Source organism: Budorcas taxicolor, chromosome 24 (genome assembly GCF_023091745.1).
Source record: "Budorcas taxicolor isolate Tak-1 chromosome 24, Takin1.1, whole genome shotgun sequence".
In the NCBI taxonomy this organism is placed as follows: domain Eukaryota; kingdom Metazoa; phylum Chordata; class Mammalia; order Artiodactyla; family Bovidae; genus Budorcas; species Budorcas taxicolor.
The window spans coordinates 23222153-23244295 of NC_068933.1; the positions used below are offsets into that span (position 1 = coordinate 23222153).

A 22143-nucleotide genomic window follows, 5' to 3' on the forward strand; every position below is an offset into this window, starting at 1 on the left:
AATGTTAGGGTCCCAGGTTGACAAATGAGTGGTTTCTGCGTCCCCTCTCAGGGACCTCGTGAATGGAGAACTCAAGCCTCTGTCTTTAATATGTGAAGAAGGAGTTTTGGATACCATTTTCTAGTCTCTGTTGACTATGCTGAACGGTGCTTACTTACGTGAAAGCACTCCAAAATAATGTTTCCAAGGGAAAGTTTTCTCCCAGAGGTCATTGGACACATTTTGAATGGCATTTTGAAAAGGCCTACCTATTAGGAAATAATGTTCTTAAGCACCAAAGGGTAAAAACAGTATTCCTTTGCTGAAGTCAAGCCAACACACACGGTGGAAATCAAGTCCCTCTCTTAATCTTTCATTCTTGTTTTTTTTGCTGCTACTGGAGTGAGTTTCACGGTGGAAAGTAAGCTCCTTTTCCATCGACACATTCTACCTCAACCGGGTGGCCTTCTCATGTCTTCCCCCCTCTGCCCCCAGGAGGAAAATCAAAAGCTAGCTGAAGGCTGAGGTCAGTGCATAGAGTCCTCAGATGCCTTTGACGCCTCCCATCCACATTTTGTTCTCTCCCCTGCCCCACCTCTGAGTGTCCTGCGGAGAGGGCTAGAGGCTGCTTCCTGCAGCTCGACAGAAAGGCGCCTTCCTCCTCCTTGCAAGAGTCTCCAGAGGATGTCTGAGGGACAGAAGTTTTCCACACCCTGAGTTCATAGCATTTCCCAGGTTGCAGCGCTTGGGACGCCAGAGAGGAAGGGACCTGGGAGGTGAGATGGCCTGTGGCCCATGTACTCCCGCCCTGCCGTGCCTTTTGTCACACTCATTTTCACCTGCCCTCCCGAGTTTGGACAGGCCATCAAGGACCTCTCTTTTACTGCTCTGTTTTTCCAACTGTGTGACACCAAAAAGGGATCTTGTATGATGCTTATGCGTTTGTAAAAGTCATTCCAGGGGAAATTCCAGATCTATGCAAAGGCAGCCTGGAAAAACATTGCCTCTTCCCTACTGAGGGGCAGCTGAGTTGCCTGGAAGTTCAAGGACTGGTCCAAGGTCATATGTGAGTTGAATGGAACAGGAGACCTCTTCCTGTCCTCTTGTATAAATAAAAGAGGGAAGCAACAAAATGAGGATTTTAATGTGTTTGTAGGAAAAGCGTATGTTAGAAAACCAGTAATGTCCTAAACTAAACAAAAATACTTGGGTCAAATTTTGACCAATGGATTGTGTGTGTTTGGGGGGGCTGAATGTCATAAGCAGTTTTGATGAAAATAATTCTTTTGCTCACCTAGGAGACAATAATACTTCTATTTCTTACACCTTTTGCTCAAGAGTCAGAAAGTCGAATTGAACCCAGGCATGTCTTGGAAGTTCTGCAGGTTTGGTTCCAGACCATAAGAATAAAGCAAGTTATACAGATTTTTTGCTTTCCTTGTGCATATGAAAGTTACATTTACATTATGATGTCATCTACTAAGTGCACAATAGCATTACATCTAAAAAAGAAAAGAAATGCAAACCTTAATTTTTTAAAAGGCTGTTGAAAAGTGGCCCAATAATAGACTTGCTTGACAGAGTTGCCACAAACCTTCCATTTGTAAAAACTGCAGTATCTGTGAGGTACAGTAAAGCAAGGTCTGTCTGTAGTGTTTCCTGTTTGAGGTTAGACATAGGAGTGGCTAAAATCTGCTTGTATTAACCAGTATCTGCCATGTTTTTATTTTCATCGGTCTTTGATAAGGCAACTTGATGTTTCGTTCAATTCTAGATTTCGTTTTTTTCTCTGTCAGGATGGACTGTAATATGAGTGAATAGTTTCTGTACCATCCCTCACTATTCCCTTTATTTCTAACTTAAAGTTTTGTGGCACTACAGTTTTGCACAGTATTTTATCTTTCCTGAGCTATGACACTGTAGAACTTAGGGCGAAAGCCACGGACTGGGGAGGGGTGCTTACTGTCATAGAATAGGCTTTGCAGACACATGTGGAAGACTTGATGAGCATGTCAATCTTGAATGGCGGAGATACGGAGGCAGGTGCTATTTTAGGTTTGTAACCAAGTATTTTTGCCTTGAAAAAGTAAGTTTAAAAGGAAGCAAGTTATATAATTTTAAACCATTTTCTTCACTTAGCGGAAAAAAAAAAATGAGACTAGGAAAAACAAGGAACCTTAAAGTTGGTTTAAGATGGCTTCCACTCTTGAAATCATTTTCCTAATCTATTGAGTTATCATCTAAGAAACTACTTCAAATCTTTTTTCTTAGCAATAGGTGGTTTGAAATGCATAAATATTTGGTGCAAAATACTGGAAGAGAGAGAGAGAGAGAGAGAGTGTGTGTGTGTGTGTGTGTGTGTGTGTGTGTGTAGATGGAGGTGGGTTTTGCTCTACCTCAGATTGCAATGAAGTAGAAAGATGTGATGATGCAATATCCATTTCCTTAAGTTTATTTTCATGTAAGTTTGATTTTGTGTGTGTGCTGGGTAGTAAGTGCCAGTTTCTGATTCACTGGGAGATGCTTTCTGTTCCTGGAAACAGTTGGATCAGCTCAAGCCTGGAGTGCCGGATAGCGCCCAGTCCTGCCTGAGCTTAAATGGATACAGAGCTGTTTGCCTTTGCACGGAAAGGGCATGTATTTTTTGATGTGAGCTATGTGCTTTTTTCCTGGTTTGTGTGTTAAAAATAGTGTTTTGCAAACACTTGAACTCAGTAATCCCCAAAGAAAACTTTAATTGATTTAATTTTTACATTGCTGGAGTGTGGACTCCTGTGCAGAATATCAGGTGTGGGCTTGCCTTATGTGTCCCTTCTTTAAAGCAGAGCCATTTATTAAGTTGTCATCACATCATTAGGGAAAATGGGTCCTGCCCCCCCTTTATATTATTTCTAGGAATGTTCTTTACTAGAAAGCAACGTATCTGCCGAATCTCAAGTTGGAGGAAAAAAAAACCTTAAAAACAGAACTCCCTCAAAACTCCCATTTCTAACTTGTATTGAAAAACAGTCTAGTGATTTCAAAGTGAGGGTAATCTTTGTGGGCAAGACTGCCGTGTGCAGAAAGTTCTCTAAACAGGAGTGAGGGCTGGTGGGGGGAGAGGGGGTACCCTCTGGGACCGTAAGCAAATTATTGATAGCTAAACTTTGGACCAGCTTCCTCATTTGTAAAGAGGAAAAAATGGAAAAGTTCCAAGAGGCTTTCCAGCCCCCAGTTCATTGATTGAGTTGATGTCAAGATGGTGCTGTTAACTGAAACACAAATGTACAAGATCAATAAGCAAAGTAAAACTTTGATTTTTTTTTTTTAACTCAAGAGTTTTCTGTGCGTTGGAGTGTTTTCTTCCTGTAAAGACTAATTTTAGTTTGAGGGCTGGAGACATGGATATGCAAAAATGCCTAGGATTTTGAGTTCTCTGTAATATGATCATAGGCTTCAGGGAACAAATCTAGAAACTGATCTATTAAGAAGCAAATTAGAGGGAATTGCCTGGAGGTCCAGTAGTTAGGACGCCATTCTTTCAGTGCAGGGTTGCATGTGTTTGATCCCTGGGCCAGGAAGTAGGAGCCTTGCAAGTCACAAGGCATGGCTCCCCCACCGCCCTCCAAAAAAGGAAACAAATTAGATATTTTGGCAATAAGCCACTCAGTTTTATACAGTTGATCAGTTTTTTGAGGGAAGAAGAATGTCTCTGTGTAATTGATGATAAATCTGGAAAATTAACAGATGGAACCTAGTCTGAAGGTTGTCTTGACAAACAAAGGAAATGGGCATAAAGGAATTCTTCGAATCAGAAACTTAAGGAATCTGCACAGCCTGTGGCAATCCCAGATTTTACAGATGAGGAAACCAGTCCAGAAGGATTGTGTTCTTAAGGCTACTGAACTAAGCAATGGATTCTTTCCTGGACCTGTTTCCCTGACCTGTTACAGATCATACTTTGCCCCCTTTCTGTGGCGGATTATTAGTAGGAACTTGGGACACTCAGATGCAAAGCTCTTCTGTATCTGAGGAAATCATGTTGGTTGCTCATTGGGTAACCAGGCTAAGGAGATGCTTGAATCTGCTCTTTGGCATAACCTACTTTTCACTGCATACCTCCCCTTCCTCTGTTGTGTGTTACAGTAAATCGAGTCTGCTTACCGTACCCTCACACACACCTGTGCTTTGCCAGCTCTCCTCTTAGCTTATTCTCTTTTATTCCCAGTCTCCTGTCCTGCAATCCAGCCTTGTATAAAAGATCATAATCCCTCCAAATAAAGGCTGAATATTGAAATGAATGCCCAGTAGCCCCTTACCTCCCTCCCCTGCCTGCCTCTGAATTCATAGCCTCCTCTGTAGCATACAGAGATTTCCTAGTTTACTTTTCTTCCTTCCTTCCTTTGTTTTTCTTTCTTTCTTTTCCTCTTTCCTTCTCTTTAAGAAAAAGCTGTGTAAGAACAGTATATTTCAAACAGGTTGTTGTTTTTTTTTTTCTTGGAGGTAACAAATAGCTTTTTTTTTTTTCCATTAAAAAAATGTAAGACTGCATTACTTATTAGAAGTGTTATTTGGGGAAACGTTTCAGTTTTATATATGCTTATATACGCACATGTTTGTGTACATGAATGTGTGCATAGGTACACATGCATGTGTGTGTGGGGGGCCAACGTAAAATGTATTTCTCACGGTGGCTCCTGATCTGAAAAAATTAAGACCACTTTACTAGAAGAAAATCACATTGCAGTTTATTTATTTATATGGTATTTATTGAGTAACTAGTATGTATCCCACACTGTCGGTGGTGCTTGGGATATATCAAAGAGTAAAACAGGCAAAGAAACTGGCCTTTGGCGAGTTACAGAGGGCAGAGACAAAGTAAACATAATAAATGTTTTGGGAGAAGAAAAGATAAAGCAGAAAAGGGAGCATGGGATGGGTGAGAAGAGGCCTGTGAGGGTGGGTCAGTTAGCCCGGGGGCCATGGGGTGACAGGATGGAAGAAGGCGCAAGGGCACAGGGGCCGCTGTCAGAAGTCTGGCTCTCATCTATGAAATGGGACTCTTGGGGGCTGCCTGGACAGGGTCCCTTGGGACTTAAGTATAGGGATCTCAGAAGAGCCCTTTGGAAGCCAACTCATTCATAAGAGAATCAGCTGAGTATCCTCAATTGTGAATTACCTTTCCCTTTGGCTTCCTGCTTCAGGGCAGCGACCTGTGTCTTTGATTGTCCCTGAACAACAGCAGGCAGCACAGACCCTGGATGTGCAATAAATAAATATTGAGCTGAACAAGGAAGTGAAGGGTGATTAGCTGCACGTAAATGTGTGGCTGTGCTAGAATATACCTAAAGGTGGATTTGGGTCAGCTACTGGGAGGCCAGATGGCCCAGGAACTGAATTATATTGACTGGTCTTGCAGAAGCTTCCTCTCTGGTCTCTTTGAGACGAGGCACAGCAGATGTTTAGAATTTTTTTTTTAGGCACCTGAGGGTAGGAATGTTGCTAGTGGCTAGTCATAATCTTTGCTGTGATTAGATAGCAGAAGAGTTTAATAAATATTAACATATACATTGTGCTATCTGACTTAGCCCAACTAGAAATTCACTTTACATAGGTAATTCCCAATAGCCAATCTTTTGGCAGCATGTGTGTGTGTGTGTGTGTGTGTGTGTATGTGTGCTGAACATTTATTAATTGCAAAGAGATAGGGGTTTAAGTCGTAGTTCTCAGTCAAATGTCAATGGATTCTTAGCCTTCAAACAAATGTAAATGTGCTTCCAATGTGGAAATAGTAGTCTCTCCGGATAAACAAATGAATTAAGAAGCTTCTAGTAGGTATACTCATTATCCCAGGGAAGGAGAGGGAGAGAGGTTGATGGGGTGCAGAGGGAGAATTTATCTGCAGCAAGAGAGATAGGAGATGAAGAGCCTGTGCATCCTGGGAAACGCAAGGAGTTCAGGAAGACTGGAGCCGAGCTTGCATTTGGAGGCCCTCCATGAGCAGAATGGCTGGGCAGAGGGCGAGTTAAGATGTCTGTGGGTCTGCCGAGGAGTCATGTCTGAAAGGTAGTGGCAGTCATCTAGGAATTCTGAGCAGAGGAGTGACATGATATGACATGGCATGACATAAATCATGTATTTCCTGCAGACCAATCCAGGGCTCACCTATCCTTCGGACTAGGAGAGAGTTCATGAGGGTAGGGAGGAGCAAGGGTTATCAGAGAGTTCCGTGGGAAGGATGCTAGGATACCTTGGGAAGAAAGAGTCTGGGATAAAGGAATATGAAGAAATGCTACCTGGTTCAGTGGTCCCCGATCCTGACTACCTTTACATTTACTTAGGAGCTTCTTTCAGAGAAGGCAATGGCACCCCACTCCAGTACTCTTGCCTGGAAAATCCCATGGATGGAAGAGCCTGGTGGGCTGCAGTCCATGGGGTCGCTTAGAGTCGGACACGACTGAGTGACTTCACTTTCACTTTTCACTTTCCTGCATTGGAGAAGGAAATGGCAACCCACTCCAGTGTTCTTGCCTGGAGAATCCCAGGGACGGGGGAGCCTGGTGGGCTGCCGTCTATGGGGTCGCACAGAGTCGGACAGGACTGAAGCGACTTAGCAGCAGGAGCTTCTTTAAAAAGGTGTTGTCCGGGTCCTCTCTAGATGGAGAAAATGAGAACACTTGGGAGTCGGGGGTGGGGGGTGGGGGCGGGTTATGATGCCCGCCAGGCCCCGGGCTCAGAGCCTCCGAGGTCAAGTGTCTGAGGCTGTGGTTTGCTCCTCTGCCCACGAGAAACCCACCTGCCAGGGAAGGTGGGCCTGTTGGTGCCCAGCTGTATGGCAGTACTGTAAATTGGGTGCCCCGAATGATCCTTTGAAGTAATTCTTCCTTCCATTTGAAGGAATTTTTGTAACCCGGGTTAGGAATCTTGGTTTAGATCAGAAAGCAGCGCCTCCCTTCACACAGCCACATGCTTCTCCGCGGCTGGTGAAGCATCCGCATTTCCATGGATCTGTGCCCGCAAGTCTGCCCGCGCTGGGGGAATCCACGGAATCCGGAACGTGCTTGAATTTTCTTACATTCCTCCCGATTCCTTAGAATTGTATTTAAGAGATGCATTCCGTGGAGCATTTGCCTTGAGGCCCGATTTTGGAAGCACATGGCAAATCGCAAAGAAGGCAGGAAGCTCAGCGAGGGTTTCCACCAGGCAGACAGAGCAGAGGGAAGGTGGAAGTACTCACATCCTGCTCAGACCCGACAATTATTGCTCAGTCACTGAGATGGCGAGTTCCGCGGAACAATGACGGGGTTGGGGAATTTCTAACTTACTGTTGAGGGGTGAGGGGAAACTAGGGTCACCCCATCATGCCAGGAAGTGTGCAGATACGGCCTCATGGTTCCCAGTGAGACACCAAAGGTTCTCCCGAAACTCATTCATCTAACACAAGTCATTACTGAAGCTGGTTCCAATAAAAATTTCCTATTTCCTCCTTCACACATTTGTCTGTTGTTGGCTTAGAGAAAACCCAGATCTAAATGTGTCATTGTATTCCCACTGCATTTTCAGTTTCTGATGGCACTTTTGCCTGGTGAATAATTAAAAAAAAAAAAAAAAAAATTTGTCCTGAGAGCCAGTTAGAGGCCTCCAAAAACAGACGCAGGGGGAGTCAAAGTGCCAGCAGTAATGCAGCATTCACATGGCTTGGCTTAATGTTGTTAACGTTGTTCATTGATACATTTTTTTTTTCCCAGGGAAATTGGGGTTGCTCGTTCCTGCAAGTCTTTGCTCTCTGTCACACTATGGCAACTGAATGGAAAGAAGTGGTGGTTTCTCCACTTGTTCCCTCATCTTCATATCTTAGGGATATTCCCAACTCACCTGTTAAGATCAATATGAGAAGTCAGAGAACTCATACACCTTAAGTGCTTAAACTGGGCCTTGTACACAGTGAGTGCTCAGTAAAAGTTAACCATTGATGGAATTGTTGGGAGGCATCTAGGAAGACTGCCTATAGGAGGTGACACTTGGCTGAGGCCTTGGAGGATGAGTAAAATTTGATAATGAGAGAATGGGAGAATATTTTCCGCCAGGGATGTGTTGGTGGGTGAAGAAGGACCAGGTTTACTTTGGCTGGGGTATGGAGCAGGTATGGGGAGCTGAACAGTTCCATGCCACATGGAGAACCTTAAAAACCCCGGAGAGATGTCTAGACTTGCTTTCTAGGCAGTGGAGCAGGAGCTCCAGGGAAGTTTGTGCAGGAGAGACAAGATCAAAACTGTAATGTAGGAAGTTTGGTGAGGCAAGGTTGGTGTCAGGAGTCTCAGGAAAGAGAACAGGAACCCTGGAGTCTCAGTTAGGGTAAGGGTGGAAGTCGTGGCCTGGGTCAGGAGGGAACTAGAAAGGGTACATCCCTACCTGACCTGGTAGTAGACATGGGTTCTTTTTATATTAAATAAAATGGACCTTAGATTGTTACCATTTTCTCTTGGTAACTGCAAAGGGGTGAGAGTGAAGTCAGTAACTATCCCATTTATTAAAAAATCAATGACAAGCTTTTTACAGTTTTTCTAATTCTGATTTCTATAGAAGCACCAAGTTCTCATTTATTATGCATCCTAAACTTTTTTGAGTGGACATTGTTAAATGTAAACCAAATAGAGGCGTGTCTGTTTCCCGTGGTTTGATATCTAAAAGAAAAACATTCTCATCTATAGTAGGGAGAGGAAAAGACAGGTAAAATTACTGATCTCTGTAGTTCTTGAAAGTGCTGCTTTTTAGCCACTGTAAGCCTTCCATTAAATTATCTGCACAAGATGCAAACCTTGGCCTATTCACATCGTTTCTTTCTAACCAACTGCCCAAGTGACTATGTGAACAGAGATTTTTAGATCAATTTTTGGTCATTTGGGGGCGTTTGTTTGTCTTAGCGGTGGCAGATGAATAAGAGTGACAAGACATCCGTAGGCATTTATGTATTCCTGAAGTGACTTTAAATGAATAGGCTCAGACAGTAAAGTATCTGTCTGCAATGCAGGAGACCTGGGTTCAATCCCTGGGTTGGGAAGATTCCCTGGAGGAGGGATGGCAACCCACCCCAGTATTCTTGCCTGCAGAATCCCCATGGACAGAGGAGCCTGGTGGGCTACAGTCCATAGGGTCACAAAGAGTCGGACACGACTAAGCAATCAAGCACAGCACATATGTGAAAACACTTTGTGATTTGTTAGGTATTATATAAATAAATTTAATCATTCTGTAGAAAAAATAATGCCATACATCTTTCATGCCCCTCGGCATGAAGCCATTTTAATAAGAAATCAAGAACATGTTCTAAGTAAGTGGTGATGCTGGCTGGAGAATTGTGTCCAATTAAGGCTTGTGTGTGCGCTCTGATCTGATAGCATGTCTGAATATAGTCCAGAAAAAGTAGATGTTGAGAATTTCTGGCTATTCACCACTTATTAAGTAAAATATGTAGAAAGCAAATACTTTTACTTTTTAACAACCTATTGTTTGACGTTTAACAATCTGTTCAGTGGAAATAACCTCTATACAGTAGAAGAAGCAAGATATTTAAAATATTTTTAAAAACACAAACGTTTAGCTTCTTTTCTCTCCATGTCTATCTTTGTGCCATGGCCATGGGGGTAGAGAAGAAAGTAGTTTCCCCATCTCTTAAAATGTTGAACTTTTATATGTTTTTCCAGCAATACAGTTTTCTGGGAAATATTTATAGTATGATTTTATTTTAAGATTCTTTAATTCCTTACTGAATGAGGTAGACTGTTAAGTGCAGATCTCTCATTGGACAATTTGATACATTGTTTGATGCAGTATAGAGATTGAGATTCTTCAGTGTCAATAGAGTGACACGTTCCAGCCACTCTGTCCTTCAAAACCCCGAAGTTCAGTCCTGAATCTTGTGCTTTATAATGCTGCTTTCATCACCACACTGAAAAGATTCATCGGAGTAATAAACCTTGCCCTGTCTTTTCTTGCTTCTGTGCTGCCATAAGTGGTTTTGTTTAGGTATTGACTAACGTATCAGAAGACAGTAGCAGGCTTTTTCCTTTGGCATACTCTTTCAGTAAGGCCATCCTTACTTATTTTAATGAATTTGAGTGTTCTCAATTCTCTTTTCTCTAAAGACTCAAAGAACTCATGAAATAATAAGTTCAAACCTATTGCTCTGAAACAATAAAGTTACTGCACAAGAGTGGGATATATATTAAAGTGAGACATATATATATTTCTCTCTGATGGGTTATCCGCCTCCTATCTGGCTCAGAGGAGAAAAGTGTAATGAACATTTGAGTGTGGAGTAAATTAATCTATACTGAGACATTTATAAATGAGTGACTAGCCTTACACGCTTGGAGAAGGCGATGGCACCCCACTCCAGTACTCTTGCCTGGAGAATCCCATGGACAGAGGAGCCTGGTAGGCTGCAGACCATGGGGTCGCTAAGAGTTGGAAACGACTGAGCGACTGCACTTTCACTTTTCACTTTCATGCATTGGAGAAGGAAATAGCAACCCACTCCAGTGTTCTTGCCTGGAGAATCCCAGGGATGGAGGAGCCTGGTGGGCTGCCGTCTATGGGGTCGCACAGAGTCGGACACGACTGAAGCGACTTAGCAGCAGCAGCAGCAGCCTTACATGCTAAGTACTCTGAGGATCTGAGGAAGGTGGGAAGAAGAGTTGAAAGAATATTTTTTGTACAAACTAAAAAACTAATGACTCTGCCCCGAACTCCTCTGTGAGTCAGTTTTAATGGGGTCGTAAGTAGGGCTTGAATGAATTTGAACACCACGTCAGCTGCTCTTGGCCTTACTGTTTATCCGTACTGTCTATAAGATGTTAACCACGGGGTACTAGAAGCTGTTTCGGGCATTTCAGCCTGCCATGACTGTGGGGTTTATCGGCTTAGTGCCCTCCAGCGCCCCTCTGCTCCCTGATAGACCCAAAGAGGCACCTTCACAACACACAGGCCGCTACACGCATCCCATCGGGTCAAGCCAGTTCTCTTCCAAGGTGTCAGATGTACTTGGTGGCCTTCTATTGATGTGAAAAGTAAATCAAGTTAAGCCACCCAGACCTAAAATCAATTATTTAATCCTCTTTCAACTTTCTCATGATGCCCTGTTTTTGTAATTATTTGTAACCAGAACACAGAAGCAGCACAGAGGGACTTACTGCTGAGACTCCATTTTTGTTTCTTAAAGGAAAGATGGAAAATTATATGTGTCTTTTATTTTTTTTTTTTTTTTTAATGCTTTTTTATTTTATTTTTATTTTTATTTTTATTTTTTTTAATTTTAAAATCTTTAATTCTTACATGTGTTCCCAAACATGAACCCCCCTCCCATATGTGTCTTTTAAAGTCTGAAAAGATGCAAAAAATTTAAACCATTTGAATAAGTGGATTTTGTGTTTTGCTTATCCTTTCTCATCAGGGAATTCTATAACAAAACCAGAGTTTATTAAGGAAGAAGAAGCAGAGTTACACATAGCTAACATGTTTGTCTGTCCTCTCTTCTCTTCTAGAAATTGAAGCCAAAGAAGCTTGTGATTGGCTCCGAGCCGCAGGATTCCCCCAGTATGCCCAGCTTTATGAAGGTAAGCTGGAAGCACCATTCCTTTTTTTTTTTTTTCCATTTATTTACTTTTAACTATGCTAGGTCTTCTTTGCTGCTCACAGAACCAGCGGGGGCTACTCCCCAGCTGTGGAGCGCAGGCGTCTCACTGTGGTGGCTTCTCTTGTTGCAGAGCATGGGCTCTAGAGCACAGGCTCAATGGCTGTGGCGCACGGGCTCAGCTGGTCCTGGACCAGGAATCAAACCCGTCTCCCCTGCATTGGCAGGTGGATTCCAAACTCCTGGACCACCAAAGAAGTCCCATGCCATTCCTTTATAATGGCCATAAGCATGTCCTTGGTATATGATTATTATTGATCTGCAGCTTATTTTCAGACATTCTATTATTTACTGGAATATTTCATGAAGGAAAAAATATAGCAAGCACCTAAAACCACCACCCCCGAGAAAAGCTAGGACCTTGATAGTAGCAGACCTACCAGTCTCTGTCGCTCTGCCGCCCCCTGGCCAAAGTAACCATCATGGAATAACACACACACACACACCTGCTGCTGCTACTGCTGTCGCTTCAGTTGTGTCTGACTCTGTGTGATACACACACACACACACACACACACATACACACACACACCTGCTGCTGCTACTGCTGTCACTTCAGTTGTGTCTGACTCTGTGTGACCCTAGAGACGGCAGCCCACCAGGCTCCGCCATCCCTGGGATTCTCCAGGCAAGAACACTGGAGTGGGTTGCCATTTCCTTCTTCGATACATAAAAGCGAAAAGTGAAAGTGAAGGCGCTCAGTCGTGTTTGACTCTTAGCGACCCCATGAACTGCAGCCCACCAGGCTCCTCCGTCCATGGGATTCTCCAGGCAAGAGTACTGGAGTGGGGTGCCACTGCCTTCTCTGACACACACACCTAGGAGTAGCATTACTGGGTAGTTGAAAAGATGTATGTGCAACTTCGTAATGGAAGTTTTTGAAAAGTTCCTGTACTGATTCCACCCCTCCCTGTAATATAAAAAGATTCAGTCTCTGCACATGCTCTCAACCCTTGACATTGCCAGACTTTTATTTTTGCCATTCAAATGGATATAAAATAATATCTTACAGATTATGACTGCCATTTTTCTAGCTATTGATGATAAGACACATTTATTCATGTCATCTGGCCGTATGTGTTTGCTCTTCTGTGGAATATCTGTTGCCCATTTTTCCCTTGAGTTGATTGTGCTTTTCTTGATAATTTATAAGAGCTCTTTATTCTAAACAGTAAGGCTTTGTTGGTCATGTGTTGTAGATATATTTGCCTACTTTGTCATTAGACTTTTCACTTTTCCTTAGATTATCATTTGATCACTACTATTTCTCCTAGGTTATTCAGTTTTTAATTAAGAAAAAGGTGGACCTGTTTTTAAAATAAAAAATCAAGATCTAGGCTGACTTTTAGTGGCTTCCCTGGTAGCTCAGACAGTAAAGAATCTGCTTGCAATGCAGGAGATCCAGGTTTGATCCCTGAGTCAGGAAGATCCCCTGGAGAAGTGCATGGCAGCCCACTCCAGTATTCTGGCCTGGAGAATCCCTTGGACAGAGGAACCTGGCGGGTGACAGTCCATGGGATCGCAAAGAGTCAGATACAACTCCATGACTTGCACTTTCACTTTCAGGCTGGCTTTTTGCTGGTTTTTCATGTCTTCCTCAGCACCCTGAGCACTACTTGGATGCTGAAACAGGGTGCTGAGCACCATGAGTCTCACTCATGTCTTCGGCTGCCTGGGGTGGGCAGAGTGTGCTCTGTATAATCCAGGGGGAAGAGGTTATTCATTCAAACTGGAGGCTTATTGTTCTTATTGCCAAGTGTCTCTCATTCATCTGTCTGGCCATCTATCCATCCAACCATCCATTCAGCTAATCAACAAGCCAGTATTAATTCTGCACCATCAGGGGTGTCCACCACTTGGGTAGATGCTGCAAATTTTGTGGAAATAAAACAGTTCATACCTCAAAGTACACCATTAAGGGGTTGCCAAATGTCTCAAAAACAAGCATAATTTTAGTTGATTTACACTGAAAGAATACATCTTTTTCACCACTTAAGAGGTAGGAGATGCTATGAGACAGGCATTATGTGACAAAACTGCTGAAAGAGCGGGGTTAAACGATATCATTTCAGTCTTTTCACCAGGGATGTTCAACTCTTCTCACGATAAACAGTGATTTTAAGATGTTTCTTTTGTTCTCCCATCCTTCTAGGATGATAACAAGCAGGCTGCTTCCTGTAGCAATGGCAGTGTGCTCCCTCTTGTATCTGCTGGTCACCAGCATTCTTCTTTAATAAATGAACAGAATGCCATGATGCTGGGAAAGACTGAGGATAGGAGAAGCAGGCAACAGGGTGAGATGGTTGAATAGCATCACTGACTCAATGGACGTGAGTCTGAGCAAACTGCAGGAGATAGTGAAGGACAGGGAAGTCTGATGTGCTGCAGTCCATGGGGTGACAGTCAGACACAGCTTAGCAACTGAACAACGAATGCCAAGATCGGATACAGTTCGTCAGCTTGGAGGCGCTCCCGAGATAAACAGGCTGCGCTTTTAGGAAATATTTACTTATTTGGCTCCACTGGCTGTTAGTTGCAGCTTATGGGATGTAGTTTCCCCACCAGGAATTGAACTGGGCCCTCTGCATTGGGAACATGGAGTCTCAGGCCGTGGACCAGCAGGGGAGTCCCCTTGCAGCAGGTTGCACTGAAGAGGGAAATGGAGGGAGTAGGGATGCTCCCCAGAAGCAAACTGGGGAGGAACCACAGAGATCATTTTTATATCCCTAGCTCACTCAGCTAATCTAACTCATTACTTCATTAATAATCCCTGTTCTTCCTCTTTGTAGCCCAGACTGAATGTACGATATTTCCCCATGAAGATGGGTTTAAAATTATTTTATAATTAGACTATGTAGAATATCTTACTGTTCCTCCATTTCACAGAATATCTCCAATTCCTTTTCCTTCTTCCTCCCTTTCTTTCTCTCTTTTAAGGTGTTTGGTTAGCCCGCGTGTTTATTATGTGGAGTTGCTTATTCCTGTAGGAGAGTTTTGGACCTGTTACCATTTGTAGCACCTCTGTCTCTCAGTAGGGCTTTGGAGGGGGTGGGGCTGGGGGCAGCCCAGCATTCTATCGGATTTTCAGTTCACAGCTCTACTGGAGATATGGAAAGATAATTGCATTTGCAGTGGCAGTAACATGCTTGTCCTTTTGTTCTCCTGTTTAGAAATTAAATTTCCTTCAATTATGTCAATTTTTAGTGTTGATTTGCTGCCAAGCAGCCCTTTCTTGTGATGTGTATCTTTGCTGAGATCCCCTTCCGGTCTCTGCTTACATCTTTCCAAATCCTAAGAGACAGACTGTATTTTCGCAAGTTACATTTTGGGGGTCCCTTGACGTTTACAAGTCTTTTGAAGCCTAAATCTACTTTGAGGTTGTACTATACATTGTTCTAAGCGTTTGTAATTTCTCTCCTTTGTCCCATCCCTATGTTCAGGGCAGGTACACACACTGCATACCACCACACTCATTCCTTGATTCCTAGCTTTATTTTGGTCATTGACAATATATACTTCCAGCGCTTAAACCCAAGCTGGAAGTTTAAATCCTAACCTGAAGAACTCTGAGAACTACTGAACAACAACAACTGAAAGTAATTATTTCACTCTTCTCTTGCGTGTAGTCCCTACTTTTCCTAGAATTCCTTTCTGAAACAGAATTTTAAAGTTAATTTGGGTCAGGAAAGTAATCTAAAATATAGCTCTGGGCACACTGAGTTCAGAATTGCTAAAATAACAAAGTTGCTGTCTCAGATGCACTCAACAGGCATGCTAACTTTATGGTTTACATGTATTAAGTATCACAAGCATATTCTTTAATATAAGCCCTGTCCTTTAATACTTAGAGTGCATGGTGTCTGTTCAAAGTGAAATACAGTTGCCAGAAGCTTCAAACAGCTTTATAATCTGCTTTGCTTGTATTTACTAATAGTTTACATTCACTAGAAGTCTTCTCTCTTATTGCTACTATAGTGGTGCTGCTAATCATTTCCCTAATCATTTGGTCTGGAAGGTAATGAAGAGAGGTAAATCCTCCAATACTGACTTTTATAAATTTCTTCATGAATCTTTAGGCTCTAGCTATTTCATTGGTCTGTCTGTCTTACCACTCAGAGAACAGGATCACTAACTTTAGCCTTCAGAAAAAAGAATAGACCACAACACTCATTATGTTAATTTTCAACATTGGGAAAAAAAAAAGATATTTATAAGTATAATCTCTGGAAAATTGATGAGTGAAAATGAGGAGCTTGGTACCATCCTCTAAAACCAATGTCAAAAGTTAGAAGCCATAAAAACATAACGAACCATCACGTGCTCCCACGTCAACCCCAGAACTAGAATACTATTAGTTACTTGTGTCTCCAAAACTACCAACAGCCATGGCAGTTTCCCCTTGCAGCATTAGCCATTTGGGAGGCCAAAGGGATCTTTAGGTTCTGTGTATTCCGGTGTCCTGCAGTGCTCTGTTCCTGACCCACAGAGTTGCATAGAAGGACTCTTCCTCACAATATTTTACAAGTTTTTTACTAGGAGGGCCCATTATTTACCTTAATAGCTTGGAACAGCAAAGAAGGATAACTTGCTCTTATCTAGTGGCAGTTCCAGAGCTTTGTCGTTTTCCACGGAAGCACTGATGGTCTTCTTCCTCCCTACTCTTCCTGGATGTGTTTATCAACGAGGGACAGAAAAGGGAATTCTTCCACTGAGTTGACTCTTCCCCCTTTCTGTTTTTCGATTTTGAGATAACTTAACGTATTCTTAGAATAGTGAACTCTTCTACAAATAAAAGGATTTGGGATTCTGTGGTTCTACACCAGCTTTAGGGCTGGCCTTTTGTTTCAGGGGGATTTATATAAGCTCCTGGAAAGCCATATGGAAGTGCTTGTATTTGTTTAAAAATAGCACATCCTGAATTCTCTTTAGCTTTTGATGTCATGCAAATGGTTGGATTCCATTGACAACCACCATTGTTCTCTAGATCTTTCCTTGGCCTGGCTTTCTGTGACCTGTTCCCTGATCAAATGTGAGCAAAGACACACATGGTGGGGGTAGGGAGGAAACAGCCACGTTAGAAGGGAGCATCCTTCTGGTATTCATTCTGGTTTAAATTATAATGTATATAGCAGGTCTGTTGACTGCTGATTTGTTTAAAGGTGAAACAGTGTTTTGAACCACTTATCTTTGACAACAGATACTTGAGTCTGCAGACCACTTGATATCCAAGCTCCTTTAGGACACAAGATATTGTCTTAAACTGCTTTACATTCCCATAGCACTTGGTAGGGAATGAGGTAACCTGCACACAGTAAGTATTCAAGAAATTATCTTGTTTTTGAGGGTTTTTTTTTTTTCCTCTCTCTCTCTCTCTCTCTGCTAAACTGGGCTAGATTGGCAAGAGTCTGAATGCTCAACAAGTATATTTGTTTTTATTTTTCTTACAGATCTTCTGTTCCCCATTGATATTTCCTCAGTCAAGAGAGAGCATGATTTTTTGGACAGAGATGCTATTGAGGCTTTATGCAGGTAAATTGAAATGTTTTGAGTGTTTTCTTTCTCTTTCCTTCCTTTTTAAGAGCACAGTATTCATCCCTGAGATGAGTTTGCTTTTGCTCTAATTAGGTCAGGGGTCTCTTTCTCTTTGGCCGCACAGTATGCACAGTCTTAGCTCCCCAGCCAGAGAGCGAACCTGTGCCCCTTGCAGCGGAAGCACGAGGTGTTAACCACCGGACGGCCAGGGAAGCCACTGTTTATGTCAGGTTTTTGAATAGTATTTGTATATAGAGATTTACTTCTTCGTGAATCATAGGCCTTTTAATTAAAATTAGTAACTTCCTATTATTTAGTATTGCCATTAAAATAGCACTGCCCTAGGGCATACTCAGTAGCATTCCATATTTGATACCATGTGCTTCCTGAAACAGGTAGTGTTCAGGCGGTTTGAAAACCTGAAACAGGGTTGTTTTTTTTTTAAGGCAGTGTAGTTGACTGCTCAGCTCCACTCAGGTGCCCTCAAAGAGTCAAAGCTGCTGTTGATTGGAAGTAATACGTTTAGAGGAATCAGTGGATGTGGGGGATGGGGAGACTACGCCAAACTAGAGGCAGGAGGACCATGGCTTAAATTCCAGGAAAGCATCTCTGAACCTCTTGAGCTTCCCCACGTACACATTCATAACAATAGGATTAAATACGGCTGTAAAATAGCTCAGCACAGCCTTTAACAGAAAGTAGACAGGCAGCAAATGAGCACTGATGGGAAATGTGAGAAAAACTGTCAGAAACCCTTGTTCGTGGTGCTGGTGGATTTTCACACTGAGCAGCTCGCAGGCTTTAACGAAGTGGAAGTGATAAAATACGCAGCAGATGATGACAGGACACTGATAATCCTCTCCAGCTCTTCAGGACGTATTATTCGTTTTTAAGCTAGTCATCCTTGTAATTTTTCTCAAAACCTGTAAGCCATCAAAGGTGAATTCTGGGGAGAAAAAGATCATACACAGACTAGTTCACTTGTTTATTTGATTGTAAAATTCGTTTTCTTTTAATTTCAGTATTACTTTTAACTTGGAAAAGCATCATTGAGGTGGAATGACACCCAGGATGTATTTCCCTTTTACAGGCAAAGAAAGCAATTGTACCTCTGTGAAAATACTGTTTTCTGCCTTTCTTATGTCATCCATTGGTTTCTGAAGCACCTAACTTAAGCAGGAGTTTTAGGGAAAGACAAATATGGTATTTACAATGGAGTATGGAATGGACTAGTTCTCCTGGCTTCAGAAAGAAAAAAAAAAAAATGCCGCATTAACCACAGAAACACTGTCACTTTTCAAATCCAATTGAATGACTGCTTAGAAAAGCCCAGGGTATGTAGACACTTTCTGAAAGGAACCTGATTCCAAGGCCCCCCACCCACACCCTGCAGAGTGTATAATATCATAGCTATGTCATCTGTAATGAAAAAATGTCCCCGACGCAGTTTAGGAGGGAAGGAGACCACATCTGGAATATAAATTACTCCAGACATTTTTGAAATGTTTGAATGCTTAGCTGTGGGACAGAATTAATTTCTTCTCAATTCATCACTGGTGATAACGCTTAGAAATGAGGTCACTCCTAAGATGTGTCCTAGGAGACATAACTCATTGCGTCAGATCATCCGTCTCACACATTTCAAGCTACTGAGTGAGTGTGCCCTGTAAACAGCAGCAATGGCTTAGGAATTTCTGGGTCATAAAAATATCATGGCAGCATCACAGCCCAAGGGGTCATGATTAGATTCTTTTTTTTTTTTTTCCTTAAATATCAGTTTGAAATGTAGTTACCCTGTTCTGGGTCTAAGGGCATCCTCCGTACTTTGTGGCTAACGCTGGCTCTCAGCACCATCAGAGAGGCTACCTCTCTTTGAAGGGAGTAAATCTGTACTCTTAGATCTTTGATGGAAAGAAAAGCCTAAAAATGACTAGACCTTGCTCTCTCTTTGGATCCCGCAAGTGTATTCTGATCGGTCTTCGGTTTCTCTTGCTGTTAGTGCTGTTCAGTCACCCACTCGTGTCCAGCTCTTTGTGACCCCATGGACTACAGTCCATGGGATCAATTTCTCTTATGTGTAGAATAATATCTCATAGGTTAAGTATAAGAAGGAAATGCAATGAAGGATGTCAAGTGCTTTAAAAATTATCAGGCCTAAAACCGACACCCAGATTTGAGTATGTGGAGAAAGGCTTGGAGTAGGATTCAGAATTCAGGAATAGTCATCAAGTTGATTGTAATGAAAAACCCAAGGTCTCTTGTCCACACTTTCACAGAAACAGACTTCTTATGGCAAGTGATTTTCCTTGGAGAGGGCTAAACGAATGTTCTGAAGAAGGAAGTGGCAAGCATCTTCCTTGGAAATGCCCTCCAGATCCTGAGATGTCATCAGAGTAGTTGGGGACACTTGCTTTTACTGATGATGGTATTTATCTCATTTGCTAGACTGGCCTCTTCTGTGTACTCTCTCAGCCCACAAAATTCTAAGGGCCAGCAGACCCTGAATCTGTAGTGTTGTTTGAAACTTTGCCTTGTGATCTGTTAAGTTTTTTCCTAGACAGACTCTTTCATAGACTTCCATCTTTTTGCCTTGTTGAAACAGTTGGAGCAGTTGATTTTAAATACATATGGTACTGTAGTTCACAGAAACTCAGCTAAAAGTTTTACTTTAATAAAATATTATTAAATATTTAATAGTGTTTTTAAAACTTTTTTAGGTTTGTTTTAAATGAAATAATTCTTGCATGGTTTCTCTTTCCTGCCTCCCCTCCCCTCCACACACACACAGAGCAAAAGCTCCCATTTACATACTAGTGCACACTCCCATGTTCTGCTTTAAGGTTATTATAAACATTCATGTACTTACAAGTTGTGCAGATCTTAAAGCTCATTTTGGTCAATAATCTAGTAGGCGCTGACCTCTTAACATAATCTACTAAGAGCAGAAAACTTGTAGGCAGTGTGTTCTTGAGAATGATTAACGATACTGTCTTAAATAATATAAAGTTCTATACAGTTTTGTGATGACCAAAACTTGTAATTATGCAACTACTAGATTGTTTGGGTTTGGATTGCTCACCAGCATTCTTAACATGCACCACTTGTAAGGAGTAAACATACTTGTTTCCTTGGAGAGATTGGCTCTTGTCCCAGTCGGCGCTAGCTTTGCTGTTATGATCCAACCCCGATGATAAAGCCAAGATTCCGAGAGCATCACATTCAGTATTAATACTAGAGGAGTGATTCACTTGTCTTGAAGCATATGCAGATGATAATGCAAACTGTGACCTCTTGGAATACCTTTTCTGAAATCTTCTCTAACTTCATATATCCCACATTGCTGTTTTTCTGTGAGGTTACAGCTGACTCCTATGAATACACCAAAGAATTACTTAAATAAAGTGATCATCATATAATGACAAATCGTATAATGACAGTAGCATCTTCAGTCTGTACTTTATTATTAAACTGCCCTTGAAGAGCCTAAGCTCGGTGAAGCACCCAGCCACTTAGTACATTTCAGCTATGTTACTATTTTGGTCCTATTGAAAGAAAAGCAATTGCAGTAATTCCAAGAAAATATCTTTAAGGCCTGGAAGAATTTTTATTTGTCAGGTCTATGTGGGAAATTGTTCCTTTTTTCTTCTTTTTTTAATACTTTTAAATAGTATATTTCTTAGGAAACTCAACATTATCCTTTTAGTGCCAAATAATAACAGCATCTTGGAAATACATTTCTTTGAACCTTTCCTTTCACCTTCAGTATCTCAAAGTAGAATAAAACTGGTAAGCTATTCATGGATGTTCTTGACACCTGGCTAGTATTTATTCTTTGGGGGGTATATTCTTAGAGAGAGATGGGGGAACAATGTTCTTGGGTTTTTTGTTTTTTTTTTTTATGTTGTATTCTCTTTTTTAAAAAATTGCTTATTTTTTTTCTTTGGAGGATAATTACTTTACAGTATTGTGATGGTTTCTGCCATATATCAGGCCACAGGTATACGTTCCTTTTTCCTTTCTCACTTCTCTTCTGCTTTCCCTGTTTTCACTTTGACTACGTGAGGCCCAGGACCACGCCTGCCATGGTTTTATCAGGGTGCTTGCAGCTCCTCCAGCAAAGCTCTTGAACCTCTGATGGCTCACTCTGTGCTCCCTCCCCCTCTGAGCAGAGTGCAAGTTGCCCAGCAGATAAGACTGACACATTCCTGAGGAGCTGAGCCAGCAGGGACCCTGGGGGCCAGAAAGGACCCCCGGGCTTCCGGACAGACAGTGTGAGATACCAGTGTTCTGCCATTCACTGGAGGAGTCATACTTAGGGTAGAAGCTGCTCCCATATGTTATCATGATTAACATTTATTTTAGAAAGGAACGCGGAAGAGACTGCTTCTCAGGGCCAGAGTCACCGTGCTTTAGTCCTATAGCCTTGGACCAGGTTTGTGTCCACTCCAAGCCTCATTTCCTCATCTAGACATTGAAAATAAATAGTAGTGTCTCTATCAAGACGAAATAATACACGTGAGGCTCCGGGCACAATGCCTGACCCAGAATGCATCCCCAACTGCTACTTCACCTCAGTACCCTCACTGTGGAGGTGTCTAGGGGACACGTGAATTCCATAAAAACTTCAGGAATAACTCCGGGGCTTCAGTTTTGAAGCTCCATTAGCTTGGTGCTACCTAGAGAAAAAGATAACACTGACCTTTACAAAAATGACCTTCTTTTCTGTTTGACACAAATCTGCAGCTTGTGAAGTAAGGCCCTCCCCCACCCCCAGAGGCATCCATGCCTAGTAAACTTGATTATAAACACCACTCGACCATTAAAGCCCAAATGAAGTCAAGTGGGTATTTGATTTCAGGTTTGATTAATGAAACCCAGACCTAAGACTGTAACCATCCTGGATTCTTTACATCTTAAAAACATTTGAGAACTAAAACACTGTGGATACAAGTCATTGAAGT

The 22143-nt window shown here is 42.1% G+C and overlaps 1 protein-coding gene across 3 annotated transcripts in view; it reads left to right on the plus strand.

The window, feature by feature from the left end:
- The window catches only part of DLC1 (DLC1 Rho GTPase activating protein), a 419579-nt gene that overhangs the window by 378064 nt on the left and 19372 nt on the right, over window positions 1–22143 (plus strand). For all 3 annotated transcript variants that reach the window (XM_052661289.1, XM_052661290.1, XM_052661291.1), the window contains 2 exons: window positions 11502–11573; window positions 17098–17179. In XM_052661289.1, the coding sequence (XP_052517249.1) occupies window positions 11502–11573; window positions 17098–17179 (154 nt within the window). The remainder of the gene's footprint in view (window positions 1–11501; window positions 11574–17097; window positions 17180–22143) is intronic.